A 19,219-nucleotide genomic window follows, 5' to 3' on the forward strand; every position below is an offset into this window, starting at 1 on the left:
GTGAAAATGATAGTTGATGACCTGGAAGGAATTTTGTTTAGAAAGTTTTGTAACTTAGGATCGAGGAGAACGTGTTCAAAATAAAACAAGAAACATTATAATATTCGTGTATTCAGAGGATCCATCAATTTTCCAGCCATTAGTGCAACATGAATATTGGAATCCATGACGAAATACAAGAAGGGATGTGATGCAGAAAAGACTACCTGATTACGGTTGCTTATATACCCTGAAAATATATAAACATTTTAAAATATAATTAGCCACTAACTTTTTATAATTAATAAACATAAGGGACCATCTAAACGTCACACGAATTTTTACGATTTTTTACTCTTTCCAGTCCTTGACAGTAGATCATACAAGAACCCTCTATTTATTGTGGCGTCACATATTTTGCTATTTTACACAAATTATTAAATTAACACATTAGTATCAAATTTATTAATATGTACGATTTTTATTTTTGTGTACCCACACATTAGGAATTCTAAACATTTTTGAATATCATATCAAAAATGTTTATCAAATTTATTATTTCCATTCAAATTATTCTTCAACAGAGTAGTAAATCTTGCTGTTATGTAGTTGTTAGTGAGCTTTATTCATCACGTTGGTGTACCAGTAGGGTGATCTACATATTTATGAAGTGTTATATCCTTGGGCAGGTAGGTAGGGTGGTGGGTGTAGTGAAAAGTAAGTTAAATTATTTTATTCTTAGGTTGACAAACTAGCGTACGGCTCACATTATGGTAAGCGATTACCGTTGCTTATAGACGACTGCAACACTAGAAGCATCGCAAGCGCGTTGCCGACCCTACCTCCACTCCCCCCCCTAGGAGCCCTGGTCACCTTACCACAGGATCTCGACACTTCCCAAGTCGGGCACTCCAGATTATGAGGAGTATATTTTCTGCTGTGCACTACCTCTGTATGTTTTGGTGAGCATTATCTAATAATTTTTTAATGCTTTATAGGTACCTACTGTCAAATTATCAAACAACATTTTAATCGACAAGACATAGTTTTCGTACATAAATACCTACTGTCAAATTATCAAACATTTTAATCGACAAGACATAGGTAGTTTTCGTACATAAATGGATTGCACTATTTATTTCCCTCGTTTAGTAATGAAGCCTAAAACCGTTAAGGATTTTTTTTATGATACATCTGATAAGTATTTACCTACATTAATACGTCTATAAAAATTAGCTAACACTAGGTATTGCACATTTGAAATTACTTAAGGAAAATAACAATATTTTAACTTAAGCAATGTGCAAAGGCGGCCTTATCTCTAATAATGATCTCATACAGACAACCTCAAAAAAAATAGGGATTTTTTATAAAATAATCTCAAGCATGATAATTAATTATTTAAAATAGATATTAGGTATATAATATTATAGTACTCGTAAGTAAAGTAAATTAAATTCAAATAACTCAATATACGTACAAAAAGAGAATTAATTACATATTTTCTAGTTCTTGATTTTTTTTAAATTTTGTTGATTGGTTTTTAATTAAGTACATAAAAGTATTTAGGACATTTAGTATTTCAGAAATTAACAAATACCGTAAAATAAAATAAATTAAACAAAATCTATACATATAATAAAATGGTAGGAAAGTCAAAACTGTACATTGAATATTTTTTTAAAAGAATTCTTGGGGTGTGATCTACAATCGATACCGAAGCCAAAAATATAGTTTTTAGAATTTTTGTCTGTTTGTCTGTATGTATGTCCGGGATAAACTCAAAAAGTACCGCATGAATTTACTTCAAATTTGGCACGAATATTATTAAGAAGTTGGGTCAACATATAGGCTACATATTATCAGGCTATCACCTACAGGGAAAGAGCAGTGAACCTTTATTTATTCAACGCATTCTGTTACAACGGATAATCTAACGACGCATATTTGAATGTTGTTATTATGTTAATAACCATGCTATAAGTATGGCTATAAGCTAGCTTCATACTATAAATGAAGACATTCTGTAGTATATTTAGTATCAGCATTGCACACGTGCGAAGCCGGGGCGGGTCGCTAGTAATAATAATAATAATTCAAACTATTAAGTGAAATAAAAAAACGTCTTTATTTATTTTTGTCGACAGTATAAAATTACAAAAATAATTTTTAAAAAAAAGTTTACCAGTAATATTTTAGTTTTACAAACGTCATATTATACAGTCGTGTGACTGATATTACCTCACTTCCGTTATATATTTTTCTTACGGTTTTAGTATCACATTTTTTTCAGTTCGCTCGCCCAGCCAAATGTCAAGCCTGCCGTAAGGAACTTCGTACTAATAAAATTAAAGACCAATTAAATAAACACTACACACTAAACGGCCAGCAGTAAAATTTACTTCTGTTTCAGGCATCCGAAAACAAACATACCTAGCACAAGCATTAACAACAAAACCAAGGCAAATACCTGTGTTTCCTACACAAATAAGTATTTGCCATGAGCTAATCTCCAAAAAATGGTGCAACCAATTCTGTTAGGATTTACACTGGTTTAGGCCACTTTTATATGAGAAAAAGTAAGTATTTATGTTCATTTATTTGTTAATTATAATAATTTTCTAGATTAAATATTATTTAGGTACTAGCTGTGCCCGCGACTTCGTCCGCGTGGAATTTAACAAAAAAGTTATTGATCAGTTCGCAGAGTTATGAAATAAATAAATTTCTAAAATAAAGGTAGCCTAAGTTACTCCTGATTACATCAGCTATCAGCTATCTACAGATAGCTATCTGCCAGTGAAAGTCCCGTCAAAATCGTTCCAGCCGTTTCACAGATTAGCCAGAACAAATAGACAGACAGACAAAAATTGTAAAAAATGTTATTTTGCTATATGTACCGTGTATACATCCATTATGCATTTAGTAATAATTGTGTTTTGCTAGCAAACGAAAAAAAATAACCGACTTCAATTACCACGACGCAATTACCTACATCGACAAGTAATACAATGTAAGTAGACGAAAAATGCGCTAATCGGCACTACGCATTTCGAGGGTTCCCCTCGATTTCTCTAGGATTCCATTATCAGTTACTGGTCTCCTTATCATGGTACTACCCTTAGGATATCTCCTTTCCAACAAAAAAAAGATATATCAAAATTGGTTCATAAACGACGAAGTTATACCTACATAAAAAATATCTATACGGTCGAATTGAGTAAGCGCCTCCTTTTTTGAATTCGGTTAAAAGGCGGTTATTTTAATATTACAACAGACTCCAATTTTATTTATTTGTATAGATATTGAGTTTATTAAATATATGCTTCACTTTTATTTTAATTGTATTTATGAACATTGTTAGTTTGTACCTGTGTATCAATCTATTTTACGTTAAATTGTAAGCTGTTATAAACAACATATTTATGTATACAATATTATATTACTTTTAAAAAGTCTGACTATGAATAATGTTGAATGATGGCGACCTATAGGTAGTTGTCTCAGACTAATAGCAGCCGGATGAATAAACGTCCACCATCATCATCATCATCTAACGAAACATAATTATGTTTAAGTTCGACACAAAATCAACATTGGATAAAAGAGATAATATCGTCCTTGCATGTAATGTAATGCGCGGTGAACCGTTGATAGAAACGGCTAAATCATTTCAGGCTACAGGAAACAAATAATCTCGTAATTTTTCTGGTTTTTCTCATTGACATAGGTAATTGAAAAGTTGCCCTATCGGCAAATCATAATTTGATCTCGATTAGGCATTTAGGTCGCAATGAGCGATTTCTATGTTATGGCTGCACGGAGAGCCGCGCGGCGCATCAATAGACTCAAATGCGCGTGTCGCCGCGTTGCGCCACCGCGGCTAGAGACAATAGAAGTGGTCGGTACCCACTCACTACCTGCCTCTACGAAATTTAGCACTCTTTTGGCAGTAATTATGTTATCCCTAGACCGTAAAATTAGAGTAGTACGTTTGCAACTTGAAACAATCTGTTAAGAATTAAATTACAAACACCATTGTTACATATTTATTGCAACTTGTCACCACAACGACCGTTACTTCAGTAGGTACATCTTCCATATAATCTGAATACTAAGGGAATATTCGTTTTTAGCTTTATAAAATTATGAAGTACCTAAATAAAGACATCAAGCCTTGTGTAATCATCATTTGATTTAAGACTGATAGAAATATAGAACGCAATCATGAAAATTTCATACTACCCACTACTTCGATCTATTGGTATATTAGATAAATACGATTTTTAGTCATTTCTTTCTTTTCTAGATTATATGCATAGGCTTTAAGAGAATGAATAAAAGATATATTCGTCAATGGGAAGCGACCCGATGAAATATAATTTAGTAAAATGTTTGAAACGCGGCGTCGTTCAAGGATCTGCTAGTGATTACCGAAGCGCGACGGCGCGCAACAGGCTGGCGGTCCCACGTATCTCTGCTAATTAAGTGGATCACACCGTAACCTTAGACCCTGCCCAGTCTCCATTGTCTTATAATAATAAACCCTCTTATTTTATTCACCAAAAAAGCTGGACAAACGTGAGTTAGGCTCCAAAAGGGCTCCCTACAACCTGTTGCCGTAAAATGTGTGGGTATATTTAAGGTCGAATTAAAAATGATAAAAATACATACGATTTGGTGCATATATATTTTATGTATTGTTATCTTTCGTATAAATTGTTTTTATTATTATTTGTCTTTGCATTTCATTTTAATTTTTACCTTCTTGGTCATGTGTTGCGTCTTAAGATACGTCTCATCTCTGGAAGATCCATCACCTTATTAATAAAAGGTAACTGTGGGGTTGAATTTGAGGAAAATAAGAATAATAAAAGAACTCTACTAGCTAGAGTAGTGCTTTTCTGTGTAAAAATTGCATTTAAAAGAAAATCAAGCTAGCGGATCTACATGTAGATTTTAAATTTTAACTTGATATTATCGAATGTGATATAATCTAACTTTGTTTAAAATGATAGATACTAACTGTTCTTAACATCTGGCTGGTATTTTCGTATAGCAACGGAGACGGCCTGCTCTATGCTCCGTACGTATACACCTGGCTGAGGAGTCATCGGAGTGAAGTCGTGCTGTCGGGGCTCAAACACGTCATGTATTCCTAACTGTAAAAATAATTACCTTAACAATGTATTTTAATTTATTATATATTATTTTGTTTGTAATTGTGTTCAACAATGAATTCGAATAATTCATAAATTTAATTCAAGCTACCTTCTGCAAGTCTGTTGTCAGCGTTATGTGTCCTTTCACAATAAAACTTGGAACCACAGCTCTTACACGACGAGGACGTAAAGCGGCATACACGTCAGACAAGTCGGACTCCCGCGCCATTCGGCCTAACAATCTAGCCAGTTCTCCACTCCCTCTTCGATTAGGCAAAACGACAAGTAAGTAATATCGTTCGCTGTCTAACGGCAAACGAAGCGCTGATGCCTCTAGATGTGGTAGATAGGCATATTCCAATACGGAGTCGTAATGCATGTAGGTGACCTATATTCAAGAAAAGAAAGAAACAATACATGAAAATTATAATGTATAGAAACATTCTTTTTGCTTATTTTAAACCTATACAAATATAAATATCAAATTATTACCTGCATATTTCTTAGTCCATTAACCAAAAACATCTTTTCGTTCTCTTTACTTTCCTCAGATAATTCTAAACCCACATCGAATGATCTATATACCAAAAAATCATCAACGTCCGGTGGATTTGTAAAAAGAAAGTCTACAATCGACTTTTTTTTACGTGCAAGTGTTTCCAAAGTGGATGTAGTTGGCATTGTGGATACCAGTGTGCTCGTTTCAGTAGAAAGTGTTGTTTCAGTTTGCTGTATTTCTGTAGTTGTAGTAGACGAGACGTCTGATTCTGTCACTTGTGTACTCGTTATAGTATTTAAATTGGCTGTTGAAGGATCTATATTATTGGTAGTCACATCAACATTAGACGTCATCATTTGTGTTATAGTACTATCAGATTCACTGTTTGTAGTAGACCCGCTTGTTTCGGTGGGCTCATTGGTTGTGGGTTGAGTACTTAGTATGGTACTAGTAGTATCCGTTACTGCGACTGACTCTGTAATCATACTTGAAACAGGCGTAGATGATTGTTCTGTCGTTTGGGTCACATCATCGTTAGCAGGACTTATTTTAATCGAACTAATTGATGAAGATGTATTCTCAGTAACCGGTGTTAAGGTTGTTGTAGGTTCGCGTTCACGAATGTCTACAGTATTTATAGTTTCAGCGTTTGGATTAAGTGTTGTTTCTTCTTTAGCACTTTCAGTAACTTTAGAACTTAATGGGTCTTCACGACCTGTTACGGATTCAGTTGTCGTTTCAGTTGCAGTAGTGACATCATTAAGAGACGTATTGTTGGGGCTCATAGTATTACTTTGATTATTATTATTACTTGTATTATTCACCGACGGAGGAATAGATGATTCCTTATCTAAATCAAACCCATAAAATCGTAAAATTTTCTTGTAGCTTTCATTAAAAGTAACATTTTCATTATTTAACGCTAATCCAGCTAAAAAGCCTTCCTCAGGTACAAAATAGGTCTGAAATAAAATAAAACTATGTAACTATAAAATCACTTTTTCCGCTTAAATGCTATTTTATATTATTGTTAAAGAATGTCATTTTTCTAAAAAAAAATGCAATATATAACGTGTTATTAAACTGGCGTTCCTTCGCTTAAGGGTAAAGAGATACATGTAGGTACACCATAACCGAAATTATACGTCAAAAAAATGAATCAGGTGTAATTAATTGAGGTGAGATAGATTTATTATATCACTAGCTGACCCAGCAAACGTTGTTTTGCCATATATTATTAACCCCTTATTCCTCCCCCTCTTATAACTTAGGGCTGTGAAAAATAGATGTTGTCCGATTCTCAGACCTACCCGATATGTACCCAAAATTTCATTAAAATCGAACCAGCCGTTTCGGAGGAGTATTGTAACTAACATTGTGATACGAGAATTTTATATATAAGATTGTAGTAAGTACAATTCATTACTACTTAACTTTAAAAATCGACAAATTAAAAAAAAATGTTGAGAAGACATGGGAAAATGGGCTATAAATAAGCGACTTTACTTTAAAACTCAGGTGACTCAATCAGAGAGATATTTGTAGAGAATTTTAAGTAATTTGATTTCTGTCGACAACCCATTTACTAAAATTGAATTGTTTTCGAGTTTTAGGCAAAAAAAAAAGCGAAAAATGCAGACTTTTTGGCTTTTTTTCAATGTTGCATCACGAAATTTTGTCCGCAATACTCAGATTCGGATACAGCACCAAAATACGTATGGAATGAAAGAAATCAGAACTACCCCAAAACTTTCCCACTAGGCCCAAGTACAAAATTACAAATTGACTGTTATTATAGGTTATTGATTACCTGTTTACTGACAGTTTATAAAGTCCATAAAAATGTAATATTCCGATTGATATACATTTTCTACTTTCTAAAAAACGACAGTATTCGAACGAAATTGTAACACAAGATAGTTACTGCTTTTTTTTTAATAGTAGGTAAACATAATTGTGTTTGCTCGCAAACGAAAAAAAAACCGACTTCAATTACATCGACAAGTAATACAATGTAGATCGACGAAAAAATAGTCAAGCAACTACGCGTTATCAAAGATTACTCAAAAAGTAGTTATCAGATCTCGATAAAATTTATATGTGACCATATGATAAACATCAGCTTTCGATTAAATTAAAAATTATCAAAATCGGTACACCCAGTAAAAAGTTATTACGGATTTTCGAGAGTTTCCCTCGATTTCTCTGGGATCCCATCATCAGATCCTGGTTTCCTTATCACGGTACTAAACTAGGAATATCCCCTTTCCAACAAAAAAAGAATTATCAAAATCGGTACATTAAGTAGAAAGTTATGCGGTATAATACAACGTAGGTCGACGAAAAAAGCGTCAAGTAAAAACGCATTATTAGATATAACTCGAAAAGTAGTTGTTAGATCGCAAATAAATTTAAATGGGACCAATTGGCACACACCACCTTTCGATTAAAACAAAATTTGTCGAAATCGGTCCACACGGTCCACCATAAAAAAAAAATACAGTCGAATTGAGAACCTCCTCCTTTTTTGGAAGTCGGTTAAAAAGCGTCTTTAATTGTTGATTATTTGTTAATATTAATTGAATTATAATAATTTTTGGATATATCAACTCAACGTTATACAGTAATTAAGTCACGCTTTAACTACTAATGAGTATACTTATTCGTATGCATAATCAAAATAATAGGTAATCGAAATATTGAGGCAACGAAAGATGTGGTTACTGTACCTATACAAAGTAGTCAATAAAATTTAAACAACCAAGATTAACTGTATATTCTTACAGTCGTAATCCTGTTTAGCTATATTTAAACTTTTTATAGCTACGGCTTGTTACTACTTATGTTGCTTTTCTTGTGAACTGATAAAACAACTTATTAAATAGGATTAGACAATAACAATTGGCTCCGTCTCCGATCTATGCAAAACCATTGGTCGCCCAGTGGTCGAAATTCGAGCACAATTAATTTTAAGTATGAGTTTGAACATTATTAAGGTTCTGTTGCCATATACTTTACTTCTGTAATAATAAACAAAAGAGTATAATAGGCGTGTGTTTCAAATATTTCGTTTTTTATTCGTATATCGTTTTTTTATTGATTTAATATATTTTTAATTTTTTATGCATATTTAAAAAATATTAGCATTTTGCACTCCTCTATATAAACTATAAGTTATTCTTTTTTGTTGGAAAGGAAATATCCTAAGTGTAGTAACATGATAAGGAAATCAGGATCTGATGATGGGATCCCAGAGAAATCGAGGGAGACCCTAGAAAATCCGCATAACTTTTTACTGGGTGTACCGATTTTAATGATTTTTAATTTAATCGAAAGCCGATGTTTATCTGATTACAACTTTTGGAGTAATCTTTGATAATGCGTATTTATTTGACTATTTTTTCGTCTACCTACGTTGTATTAAGTACTTGTCGATGTAATTGAAGTCGGCTTTTTTTCGTTTACCAGCAAACACAATTATCTTTATTATTTCATATAGGAATAGATATTACTAATAAGATCACACATAAATAATACTTGGTTTAATAAGTGTGTTTCTGTGGTCAGTAGGTACCTAAGGAAACCAGAGCTCTTAAGGAAGCACTATAATCAAACCACTTATATCGCTCCCGGTTTTGCAGGTGTTTCCTCAAAGTTTCACACTTATATTAAATATGTATACGTACTCCTAGACAATGAAGAAAATCTGCATATCCAACAAAGTTATTTGTCATGAGCGGGGATCGAACACGGGGCCATTAGCGCAAAAGCTAATTGAGGCGACTGTGTCAATGCAATAACGATTAAAAATTATAGTTCAATAAAGAAAATGTTTAGGTACAATTATGTGTTAGTCATAATTAATATTAAATAATAAATAAAAAACTGGTAGAATTCTAAATAAACGCATAAGACAATTGTATAAAATTTAATTGCATTTGCAAAATAATGCAAGTTAACCGTTAATTGTTTAAGTGTTAAGATTTAAAATTCACACAACCTTTCTTTATGAATATATAATTTTGAATTGTTATTGTTTAAGTCTTAATGCACTACAAAGGTACGAGATGTAATATTCATAAAAAAAGAAAACATAACATTGATGACTCACTTTTAGAGTGCGATGTATGTCCCGAAAACCGATTCGCATTACATTCCGGTTCCAAGGTAGCTGCATACTTCGCTGAATTTGGTATGACGATTCACCATCAACACCCTCATAAAGTGCAACTAGAATACCCATTAATCCGTAGGGCGAAAATGCAATATTGTTGTCATTTAAAAAATTATGTTCCGCAAGAATTTTCAAACCGAATTCGTTTGTGACATCGACCATGTGAGATAAAGGACTCCGTTTCGAGTCCCATAATTTAATTTCTATAGGAACTCCATACTCGATAGTATTCACGACTTTAATGATAGCAAAAAGGTAAACAATTCGCGTTATAATTGAGGAGACGATGTAACGCACGCGTCCGGACCGAAGCATCGTGCTCGCAGCTCTGTGCGCGGTTGGGTTGCTGTACGAGATGTAGGCTACAATGGATAGAGGTTTCTTCGAGTCTAATTAGCATTTTAGTCCCCGTGCTTTTCGGTGAATGCCCTCAACGAATTAACGCTTAAAAAGCACACATTTTTTTTATAAGTGGTACGATGCTAAATTGATTACTTAGGAAGATAATGATTTTGAGCCGTTTGACAAGATTGCTAACCAGTTTTTAGGAAGCGTATTAAATTAAATTGGGATCCAAATTTTAAATAGTACCTAATAAAACTGAAATTATTTATTGACAGTCGTTTTAATTTGCTTACAATTCTATAACTGTATTAATAAATATTTAATAATATTATAGAACTATTAAATTTTTTATAATTATTTTGTGTCATACTGGTGTCCAATTATCTTTGAAAGTGTGTATAAATTTTACAAGAGGCTCTATTAGAGTAGATACTCTATTTATTATATGAAATTCTGTCGAATTCGTCTTACAATATACTTTATTTAGCGGAATCGGTTACAACTTGTTCGTAGTAAATGTTACCTGCATTTATATAGTAATATTCTTATAATGTAAATATCTACAATTATAACTGTAAATGTTCCACTCATTTTCCATACTTACTAATCTCTATCAATCACCCACAACAGTTCTTGTATATAGTTATAGATACGCCGTTATGATAGATAGATTGATTTGTACATCTGCTAACTTTGTTTAATAAGCGAGTTATCTGATTTAAAAATAATTAACCATAATTATCGGATAAGTTGTTTTAGAGGTCATTCCGTCGGAACAATCAAAAAAATTAGCCAAGTGCGAATCCAATTAATCCACACAGGTTTTCACCATCGTACTAATTAAATAAATAATTCGTGTACCTAATTAAATCAAAATATATTACGAACTAGCTGTGCCCACGACTTCGTCCGCGTAAAATAGTGACTTAAGACAGTTTTTTGGATATATCTTTTGGTTTATTTTGGATTATAAACACTCAACGTGATCTCTGAATTGGTATAACTTTTTTATTTATAAACAGATTGACATAAAATAAACACTAATGTTAAGTGAAGCTTACCACGATATATTGGTGAAAACCATGTCTAAATCAGATACGCCGTTTCTGAGATTAGCGTGCACAAACGCATAGATAAACAGACAAAAATTCTAACAATCATTGTTTTTGGTGTTATTATATTGCGTTGATAAATTTCATATATCTGCCATGTACGGACAGCGATCCGTTAAATACATTTTTATTATAGGTCGCATCCAGAGAAAACCAACATCAATTACATCGACAAGTAATACGACGTAGGTCGTTGATAAAACAGTCAATCAAATACGCATGCTTTGGGTTAACTCACAAAGTACTAGCCAGATCTCGATTAAAAAATGGAACCACATGACGCATCAGTTTTCGAAAAAAGAGTTATCAAGGTCGGTACACCCTTAAAAAGTTACGCATTAGGTAACACACATAATCAAATACAATCGAATTTGAACCTCCTTCTTTTTTGAAGTCGGTCAAAAAAGTATTTTCTATGGAGTATGGGTGCCGAATAGAATAGCAGAGTAGTATACATTTTGAAAAATCGATCAGAACTGAGTAAAAAATAATTTTGCGGAATTTTATGCTATGTATGACAGAATTGGAAGTCAACAACCTTCAACTGCCCTTTTTTAGTACACTCTTCTTATATTACTTTTTGTCTTGAGATAGGTTTTTGTAGCTAGATATAACATTATTTTGATCGAAATACGACATCAATTACTTTGTGTGAGTGGGAAACGACGGTGAATCTAAAAGAACGTGGGAAATTAATTATTGAGGCAGGAAAAATTTTACTAAAAATCTGGAACTCTCGACTGTAGAAACTTACATAAGATCATAGTTTAATAACACTGCTCTCAAGTAGTGCTACATTTCTGTAGTATGTAAAAAAGCTAAACCTCATGAGAAAGGTCAAAAATAGGGTCGGCAAAGCGCTTGTAATGCACCTGTAGTGGCAGGTGTCCGTAGGCTACGGTAACCGCTTACTATCTGGCGCACTGTATCTATGGTTCTTCGTCACCCTAGTGGTGGGTAAATAATTAAAATTATTTGAATGTTTGGGTCTATGTATTTCAAAGCCAACATTTGGATGGTTATCCCGCCATCGTTCGGCTTTTTAGTTCCAAGGTGGTAGTGAAACTGGTAGTGGGCAGCAGCGTCTTCGGTGCGGTAACGCTGTGTGGTTACGGCAGTAGAGAATATAGCCACCCCCTCTCTTCCCGTGGGTGTCGTAAGAGACGACTAAGGGATAACAAAGTTCTACTACCACCTTGGAACATAAAAAGTCGACCGATGGCGGGATAACCATCCAACTGCTAGCTTTGAAATCACAGGCTGAAGACAGGCAGCAGCGTCTTCGGTGCGACAAAATCAGCCCTGCGGTTACCACCCGATTGCCCAGCGTGGTGACTATGGTCAACACACATGAGTTCACTCCATTTTTGGTGCGAACTTGTGGAAGCCTATGTCCAGCAGAAGACTGCAATAGGCAGCAATGATGATGATGATGATGATGATGATGATGAACGTTATAATTCTATTTACAGGTAAAACTTAACATTAAAACGTTGTCGTCGCCCCATTATCATCATCATCATTATCATCAGTAGCGGTGCTAGACCACATGTGAACGTCGGCGACATCAAGTTCGCGAGGCCTATATTACTTCGCAGTCAAAAAAAATGTTAAACTAAGTAGCCAAATTATAAAATAAAGAAACGAGTTTAATTATTGATAATCAAATGACGACGAAGAATAATTACACACAAAGAAATGAATATAGTCGAACTTTTCGGCTTGTAGCCTCACTGAATTTTTTCAGGATAGTGTCGTAACTAAGACTAGCCGCTATTTCAGCTTTGACTGACAGAACTGATAACGCGAATAATCTGTCTTGGCTCATCGTGCTTCTGAAATAGGTCTTCATCAATTTCAACTTTGAGTAGTTTCTCTCAAGGGAAGTTGTACTGACCGGAATTGTGGGGATGATTCTAACTGTAATGTAAACATTTCGATATACTTCTTCGAAATCATTTTCTAAAATGTATTGAGTTGTTTCGCGTCGTTAATAGTATCTATAAATTAGATTTTAAAAGCTGATGTTCTTCATATAATTTGAAAGGCTGTATGTCACTGTTTTCGCCTTTAATGTTTGAGCGAGAAGATCCTCTTTTGGTATAGATTTCAAATAATTGATGTCATAAATTAAACCAAATTACTCAAAATATTCATTGTGGGCAACTCAGTTTTTTATTATTTTTTTGCTATTTCAATTTGATTGTTCTTCATTGTTGGATCAAATTTTTTTGTTCGTTTTTAGTTTTTTTTTTAATTTTAAAAAATTGACTAGCTAGCACTAAATAATGATTTTTTTACTTTTTTTTTGCTATTACAATTGTCCGCTAATTGTTCTTCAATTTTTGATCATAATTTCTTTTTGTTCGTTTATAGTTTTTTATTTTTTATTTTCAAAATTTGACCCCATTTAGCACTAAATATTCAATTTTTCACTTGCATTAGCTTGGGTAACAGTTTATTCTATATAAATAATTTTGATGAGTCTTGTTTTAATCGAGAGTGAATGCTTGTCTTGTGGTTACATTTAAATATTATTGATTTATTGAGTATTTTTTGAGTAAGCTTTAGTGTGCTACAAACAGTTGCACTGGGTTTATGCCGAGCGGCAATGCCGCCGGGTGAAATAAAAAAAGGTATTAGCAATTACATATATTTTAATATTAAAAGAAAATCGATTAGATAATTAGGTTTTCAAATTTAACTCGTTACTATTGGGGGATTTCTATCGTACACAATATGTCATTTTACGCATGCGCAGTGAAAATTAATTAGTATAGAATAAAAAAAAAAAAAATTCATTGAATCAGAAGATAACGAAAGACGAAGTAATGTTTTTTTTTTTTAAATCGAACAATGTATAAATAATCATAAAGTATTTTAAAAAAATCAATATTTAGTTCTAACTTCAGTCAAATTTTGAAAATTAAAAAAACTAAAAACGAACAAAAAAATTATGATCAAACATTGAAGAACAAAAAAACTTAGTTGCCCCCGCTAACTTAAGATTAACTTTTTGAAAAAAGAAAAATTAAACCAATAAACAAAATTTATGATCGAACAATAAAGAACAATTGAAATAGCAAAAAAAGTGAAAAATTCAATATTTAGTACTAACTAGAAAGTCAATTGTTGTCCTTGTGGATCTGCCCACCGTGCCTCGGAGAGCACGTTAAGCCGTCAGTCCCGGTTGTCATCATCAGTACTACGTCTACTACTGACAGTAGTGGGATATTACAGACTGAAGTAAAAGAGTCAATTTTTGAAAATTAAAAAATATATTAATTTCATAGCCAACTGCCAGACGGGCGATTCTGAATATCCGTAAAGTACATTTCCATCAGGCATGTGTTCGAAAATAATGAAATCATCTGCTTAGCTTTTTCCCGAATTGTTTAAGGTCGGCTACCTAAACTAGGATGATTGACGAAACGAAAATAAATAAGTAGCTAGTAAAACTTATTTGCGAGGCACCGTCAGATGCGAGGCCGTCGGCGGTGGCTGACGTCACCGACGCCTAGCGTTACCGCTGATCATCATCATCGCTTCGGCTTATCACAATCCACTGCTGGACATAGGCCTTCTCAAGTTCGCGCCAGATATACCGGTTTTCCGTAATCCTCATTCACCCTACACCGGCAATCTTACGTAGATCGCTCAATCGCTGGATACTCTGTGTTTATGTTGTGAATTTTGTAATCTGTGGTAATGGTAAATTTGTAGCTACCAAACGTCTAGCCAAACGTGAAACTTACTGTAAATCCTCAATGAATTATTGGTAAATAACAATTGGATTAACTTGTTATGGAATCATAGACGTCAATATTCATAAGTATTTTTATAGTAATTACTGAATAATGTTGTGTACGCAGAGCGGATGCTGCGGTTCGATGACATTCCGTTCGTAGACAAATCGAACGTTTAAAGTAACATTTAGTGGAAAGTCATCCAGATTTCCAAAAGGTCAGTTTTTCAATGAATTTTTACATAAATATACTAAAACTGTAGTTGTTTAAAATAATCATTTTTATAATTTGTATTATTCTATCTTAGGATAAGTATTTTTTTTTATATAAGCAAAAAGTACCATTCGATCTTAAGGACTTGCCGGGCCATGAATATAATTATTACGTATTGTAAGTATATTATCAACGTATGTATATTTTAAATTTCTAGTGAGTTTAATTAAACTTCCTAAGTGGTAAGTACTCTAATCGGAAATTTACTTATTTTCTTGTTATTTTAACATGATATAGTAATCATTTTAAATTTCTCACGTGCCCTCCAAAAGCTAAACATAAGTTTAGTGATATTACTTTTATCTATGTGGTCTTTTCAAAGACAGCATCATTGTTTACAAATATTTATGAAAAACTAATAAAATGAAATCGCTAAAAGTAACACAGGTATCTGTTGTGGGGTTATTTTGATTTTACCAAAGGTTTTAAACAACTGACATTGCACTTTGCATAGAACATTACACAAAGTTTATCTTGATTGATAGAAAATATATATGCTGTTATAGTCATCACAAAATAAGAGGCCCGTTTTGATATTTGTCATCAAGACGTAAATAGTAAAGTAACCATACGACTTGGTATTCAATACTCACGATAAATCGATTTAAGTTTATATGAGTATGTGATCAATTAAATTATGTGATGTAAAGTGCATTTGATTAAAATTTTGATCATAAATTTAACTTAAACTTTAATATTGTGCGTAATTTGAAATAATACAAGGCTAAGATCTAGATTAGGTAAAACTAAGGGTATGTAGGGGAATCTATACAAGGTAACACTGTCACACCTCAAAACCCCATGGTTATGGAGATATCCATGGTTAAAGTTTTGAGGTTAGAAGAAGAATTTAAAGCTATTATAATACCTTTGTGCTCGTACTGTTTGCATTGTGTGACAAATCGACACTTTTAAACAAAATAACGCGTCAGACATAATATTCTAATAAAATTAGTAACATTGCGTGCTAGAATATAGGTTTAGAAATTCGAAAAATACCCAAAACCGAATCGGAGCACCCCACTGTCCACGTGGTCTTGGTCTGTCCTACCCCTAGAGTGTTTTTTTTGTGCCGCCTCCGCTGCGGAACGGAGCATGAGTGAGCGTGCTTTCGCACGCAAGGGCGGATAGGCTGCACTTTCTGCAGCGCCGGAGCCAAGCGTTCCTCTAACTTTCGAAATTCTTCTTCTAACCTCAAAACTTTAACCATGGATATCTCCATAACCATGGGGTTCTGAGGTGTGACAGTGGTACGAGGGGTAGCGTTCCCCACCCTCTCCCCCCCTTCCCCCCGGTCCCGAAATTCGGTTTTACCTAATCTAAAGCTTTACCTAATGAAACTTTTTTTTTGGATTTTATTGCGGTTTATTTGCCAAATCAAAATATTATTTACGGCTTTGAGCACCAAGCTCTTTTTTTCAGTAAAGATCACAACACAATGTTTAATTATAATTAAAATCGAATGAAGCTGGCGAAATTCAGTAATTAATTAGTTACAGCACTAGTATTAAAAAAAAAGACTTAGAATGTCACTGTTTTTCAAGATTTTCGTAATAATTAGAAATTGCATGTTACTATAAAGTAACCGCAAAAAGAATAATCTCAATATATTCCAACAAAATGGAAGTATTTTTTTAAAACACTATGTTATAATTCTTTTATAGTATCTTACAGTTTCGTGCTGCCTTTGTCAAATGTCAAAATGGGTCTCCTATTTTGTGACGACTATAGTGACAATTAATTATAACTAAACCTTACTTAATATAGCAAGGCATAATGCTTAATAATTTATAGAAAAGCTAGCCTCGTACATAGTATAAATTAAAATTTATACCTTAAAGTCAGACATAAAATAGTTATAAAGGTATCTATTTATTTAATGTTTATTGTTTTCTTAAAATACTGTAAATTAATCTCTTTTAGACACTGATAATTAATAAATTACTATAAAATCACAAAAATATTATAACATTTTAAGTTAGTGTATGTATCTTTAATTAGTAATTATAGTGTAAGCTCTTTAAGAATTAGTTAAACGTAATGCGGAAATATTTAACGCAAGTATGTTTTATAGTTAAGATAAATTTAGACATAAACCATTTTAAATAATGTGAAAAAGAATTTTTTACATTCACATGTATGTTGTAACAATTAATTGTAAGCCACATGCATTTGCATAATTATTGTGATTTAACAAGCATGCATGATAATCAGTAAGTATCGCAAAAATGAGTGTGTAAGTATCATTTTGTCTATTCTGTAATAATATACTACATAGCAAATAAAATAAAATACTGACTACAGTGATTTGTCTTCCAGTTTGCTGTTTGAAGATAGAAGAAAGAAGAATTAAAAATAAACTTTAAAAATAAAATTAAATAAGTGATAAAAGTTTATGGCCATTCTCTGGCCATAAACTGTTAAGTGTTTAGTGCTTCAAGATGGACCTCCCCGACTGTCCTCCTGGAGCGGAGGGTTATCAAGATTCTGTGACAGAAGTGCCTAAGAAACCAGATATTGACGAAGAAACACCTTGTACTAAGGTAAGATTGAATTTCTTTTTTTTTTTTTCAATTTAAACTACAATTTAGATTAGTATTAATAGTTATGGTTGTATTATTTACATTGTTTAACATAATTAAAAGATTAAGTAATATTTTGTTTCACAAAACACAAGAATAACAGACTTTACAGGATAAAAATTTATTATTTTATAGAAAAAAATTATAATATTATAATTACATTAAAATTATTTTACAGAAAATATTTTTCCAAATAAATAATTAATAGAATAAGAAACTAAAAATACTATTAGTAAGTTTCTTAAATTCATAAAAAAAAACGAAAATGAATGTCTAATTTAGTTTTGTACTAACAAACAATTAAGAGCCATTTCACAACTTATCGCTCTGCAACTTAAGTTATATTTGGTCGCATCGCGCAATTCGTACGAGCCGCGCGATCTTTGTGCTATTTGGTATAGTGTGACAACCAAAAAAAACCATCTTGATCTTTTTCTAATGTATATTAAAAATTAATCACTATGGTATAAAAAGTTTTTTACATAATTTAGTTGTTAAAAATTTAGATTATATTATATAACAACAGTCAATAAATTTAAAATAAAAATAAAAAAACGATTTTATGATACAATTTTTTTTAATTGATTTAGTTTTTGAGTTTACGAATGAATCTAATATTTACGATATAAATAAAATAGCATTTTATGATGCTCCAGAAAATCTTAGTGTGAATGTGAGTTGCATAGTTTTGGATACAAGTAGACCATCAAATTTTGCCGGCTTTAATTTTTTTTTATAAAGTCAATGACATCGACAAACATTTATTACCAAATAACAAGACAAACAGATTTAAATGCCTATTTATTTGTATTGATCATGTGAGAAAAAAAAATTAAATTATACAATTGTTTTCCGAAATAATCATTATATCATTACAGTAATTTTGGCATATCTTTTTATTTTTATGAAAGTATCAAATGCGGCTTATCACACTATAACAACAGTCGCTTGGCGCGTGTGAGCGAAAGAGATGGCTGTGCAGAATTTTGTGTGTGTTTGTGTTGGTGTGATTCTTTCCTCTCGAATGGTTGAATGTGTCATGGAGCATGAATGTGTAAGCCCAAGACTCCTCTGGATCAGGCTAAAAGTCGGACTCACCTGCTTGTTTATCCTTGGGGTCTATGCACCGACAGAGCTCCGCGGAGTTGGGTCATCAAACGCCCAACGAGAGAGAGGAATTTTGGGATAGCATGAGAGATGTCTTGAATAAGTGCGGAGAAAATGAACGGATCGTGATGTTAGGGGACTTTAATGGGTGGGTTGGAGTAAAGCGTAATGGGTATGAAAGAGTTCTGAGTACGTTTGGGGAAGAGAGAGTGAATGACCTGCTTGAAGTATGCTTGGAAT

At 32.8% G+C, this 19,219-nt stretch overlaps 2 protein-coding genes across 6 annotated transcripts in view; one reads left to right on the forward strand and one right to left on the reverse strand.

The window, feature by feature from the left end:
• Positions 1 to 94: 94 nt before the first annotated feature.
• LOC123663383 lies at positions 95 to 10,129 on the reverse strand. Of its 5 annotated transcripts, XM_045598074.1 has the most exons (5): positions 9,752 to 10,129; positions 5,634 to 6,602; positions 5,251 to 5,529; positions 5,006 to 5,141; positions 95 to 229 (listed from the first exon to the last, which is right to left on the reverse strand). In XM_045598074.1, the coding sequence occupies exons 1-5, from the start codon at positions 10,127 to 10,129 to the stop codon at positions 96 to 98; spliced, it is 1,896 nt and encodes a 631-aa protein (XP_045454030.1). In that variant the 3' UTR covers position 95. The 5 variants fall into 5 exon arrangements, 1 of the variants encoding a protein (XP_045454030.1); XR_006744649.1 differs by lacking the exons at positions 5,006 to 5,141; positions 5,251 to 5,529; positions 5,634 to 6,602; positions 9,752 to 10,129 and adding an exon at positions 1,193 to 1,320 and having other exon boundaries at positions 96 to 229; XR_006744650.1 differs by lacking the exons at positions 5,006 to 5,141; positions 5,251 to 5,529; positions 5,634 to 6,602; positions 9,752 to 10,129 and adding an exon at positions 1,189 to 1,320 and having other exon boundaries at positions 96 to 229.
• Positions 10,130 to 14,947: 4,818 nt separating this feature from the next.
• The window catches only part of LOC123658970 (uncharacterized protein CG7065-like), a 33,855-nt gene continuing 29,583 nt past the window's right edge, over positions 14,948 to 19,219 (forward strand). The window contains exons 1-3 of the mRNA XM_045594262.1: positions 14,948 to 15,049; positions 15,144 to 15,234; positions 17,610 to 17,833. Of these exons, the coding sequence (XP_045450218.1) occupies positions 17,732 to 17,833 (102 nt within the window). The 5' untranslated portion in view covers positions 14,948 to 15,049; positions 15,144 to 15,234; positions 17,610 to 17,731. The remainder of the gene's footprint in view (positions 15,050 to 15,143; positions 15,235 to 17,609; positions 17,834 to 19,219) is intronic.

Source organism: Melitaea cinxia, chromosome 2 (genome assembly GCF_905220565.1).
Source record: "Melitaea cinxia chromosome 2, ilMelCinx1.1, whole genome shotgun sequence".
Classification (NCBI taxonomy): Eukaryota; Metazoa; Arthropoda; class Insecta; order Lepidoptera; family Nymphalidae; genus Melitaea; species Melitaea cinxia.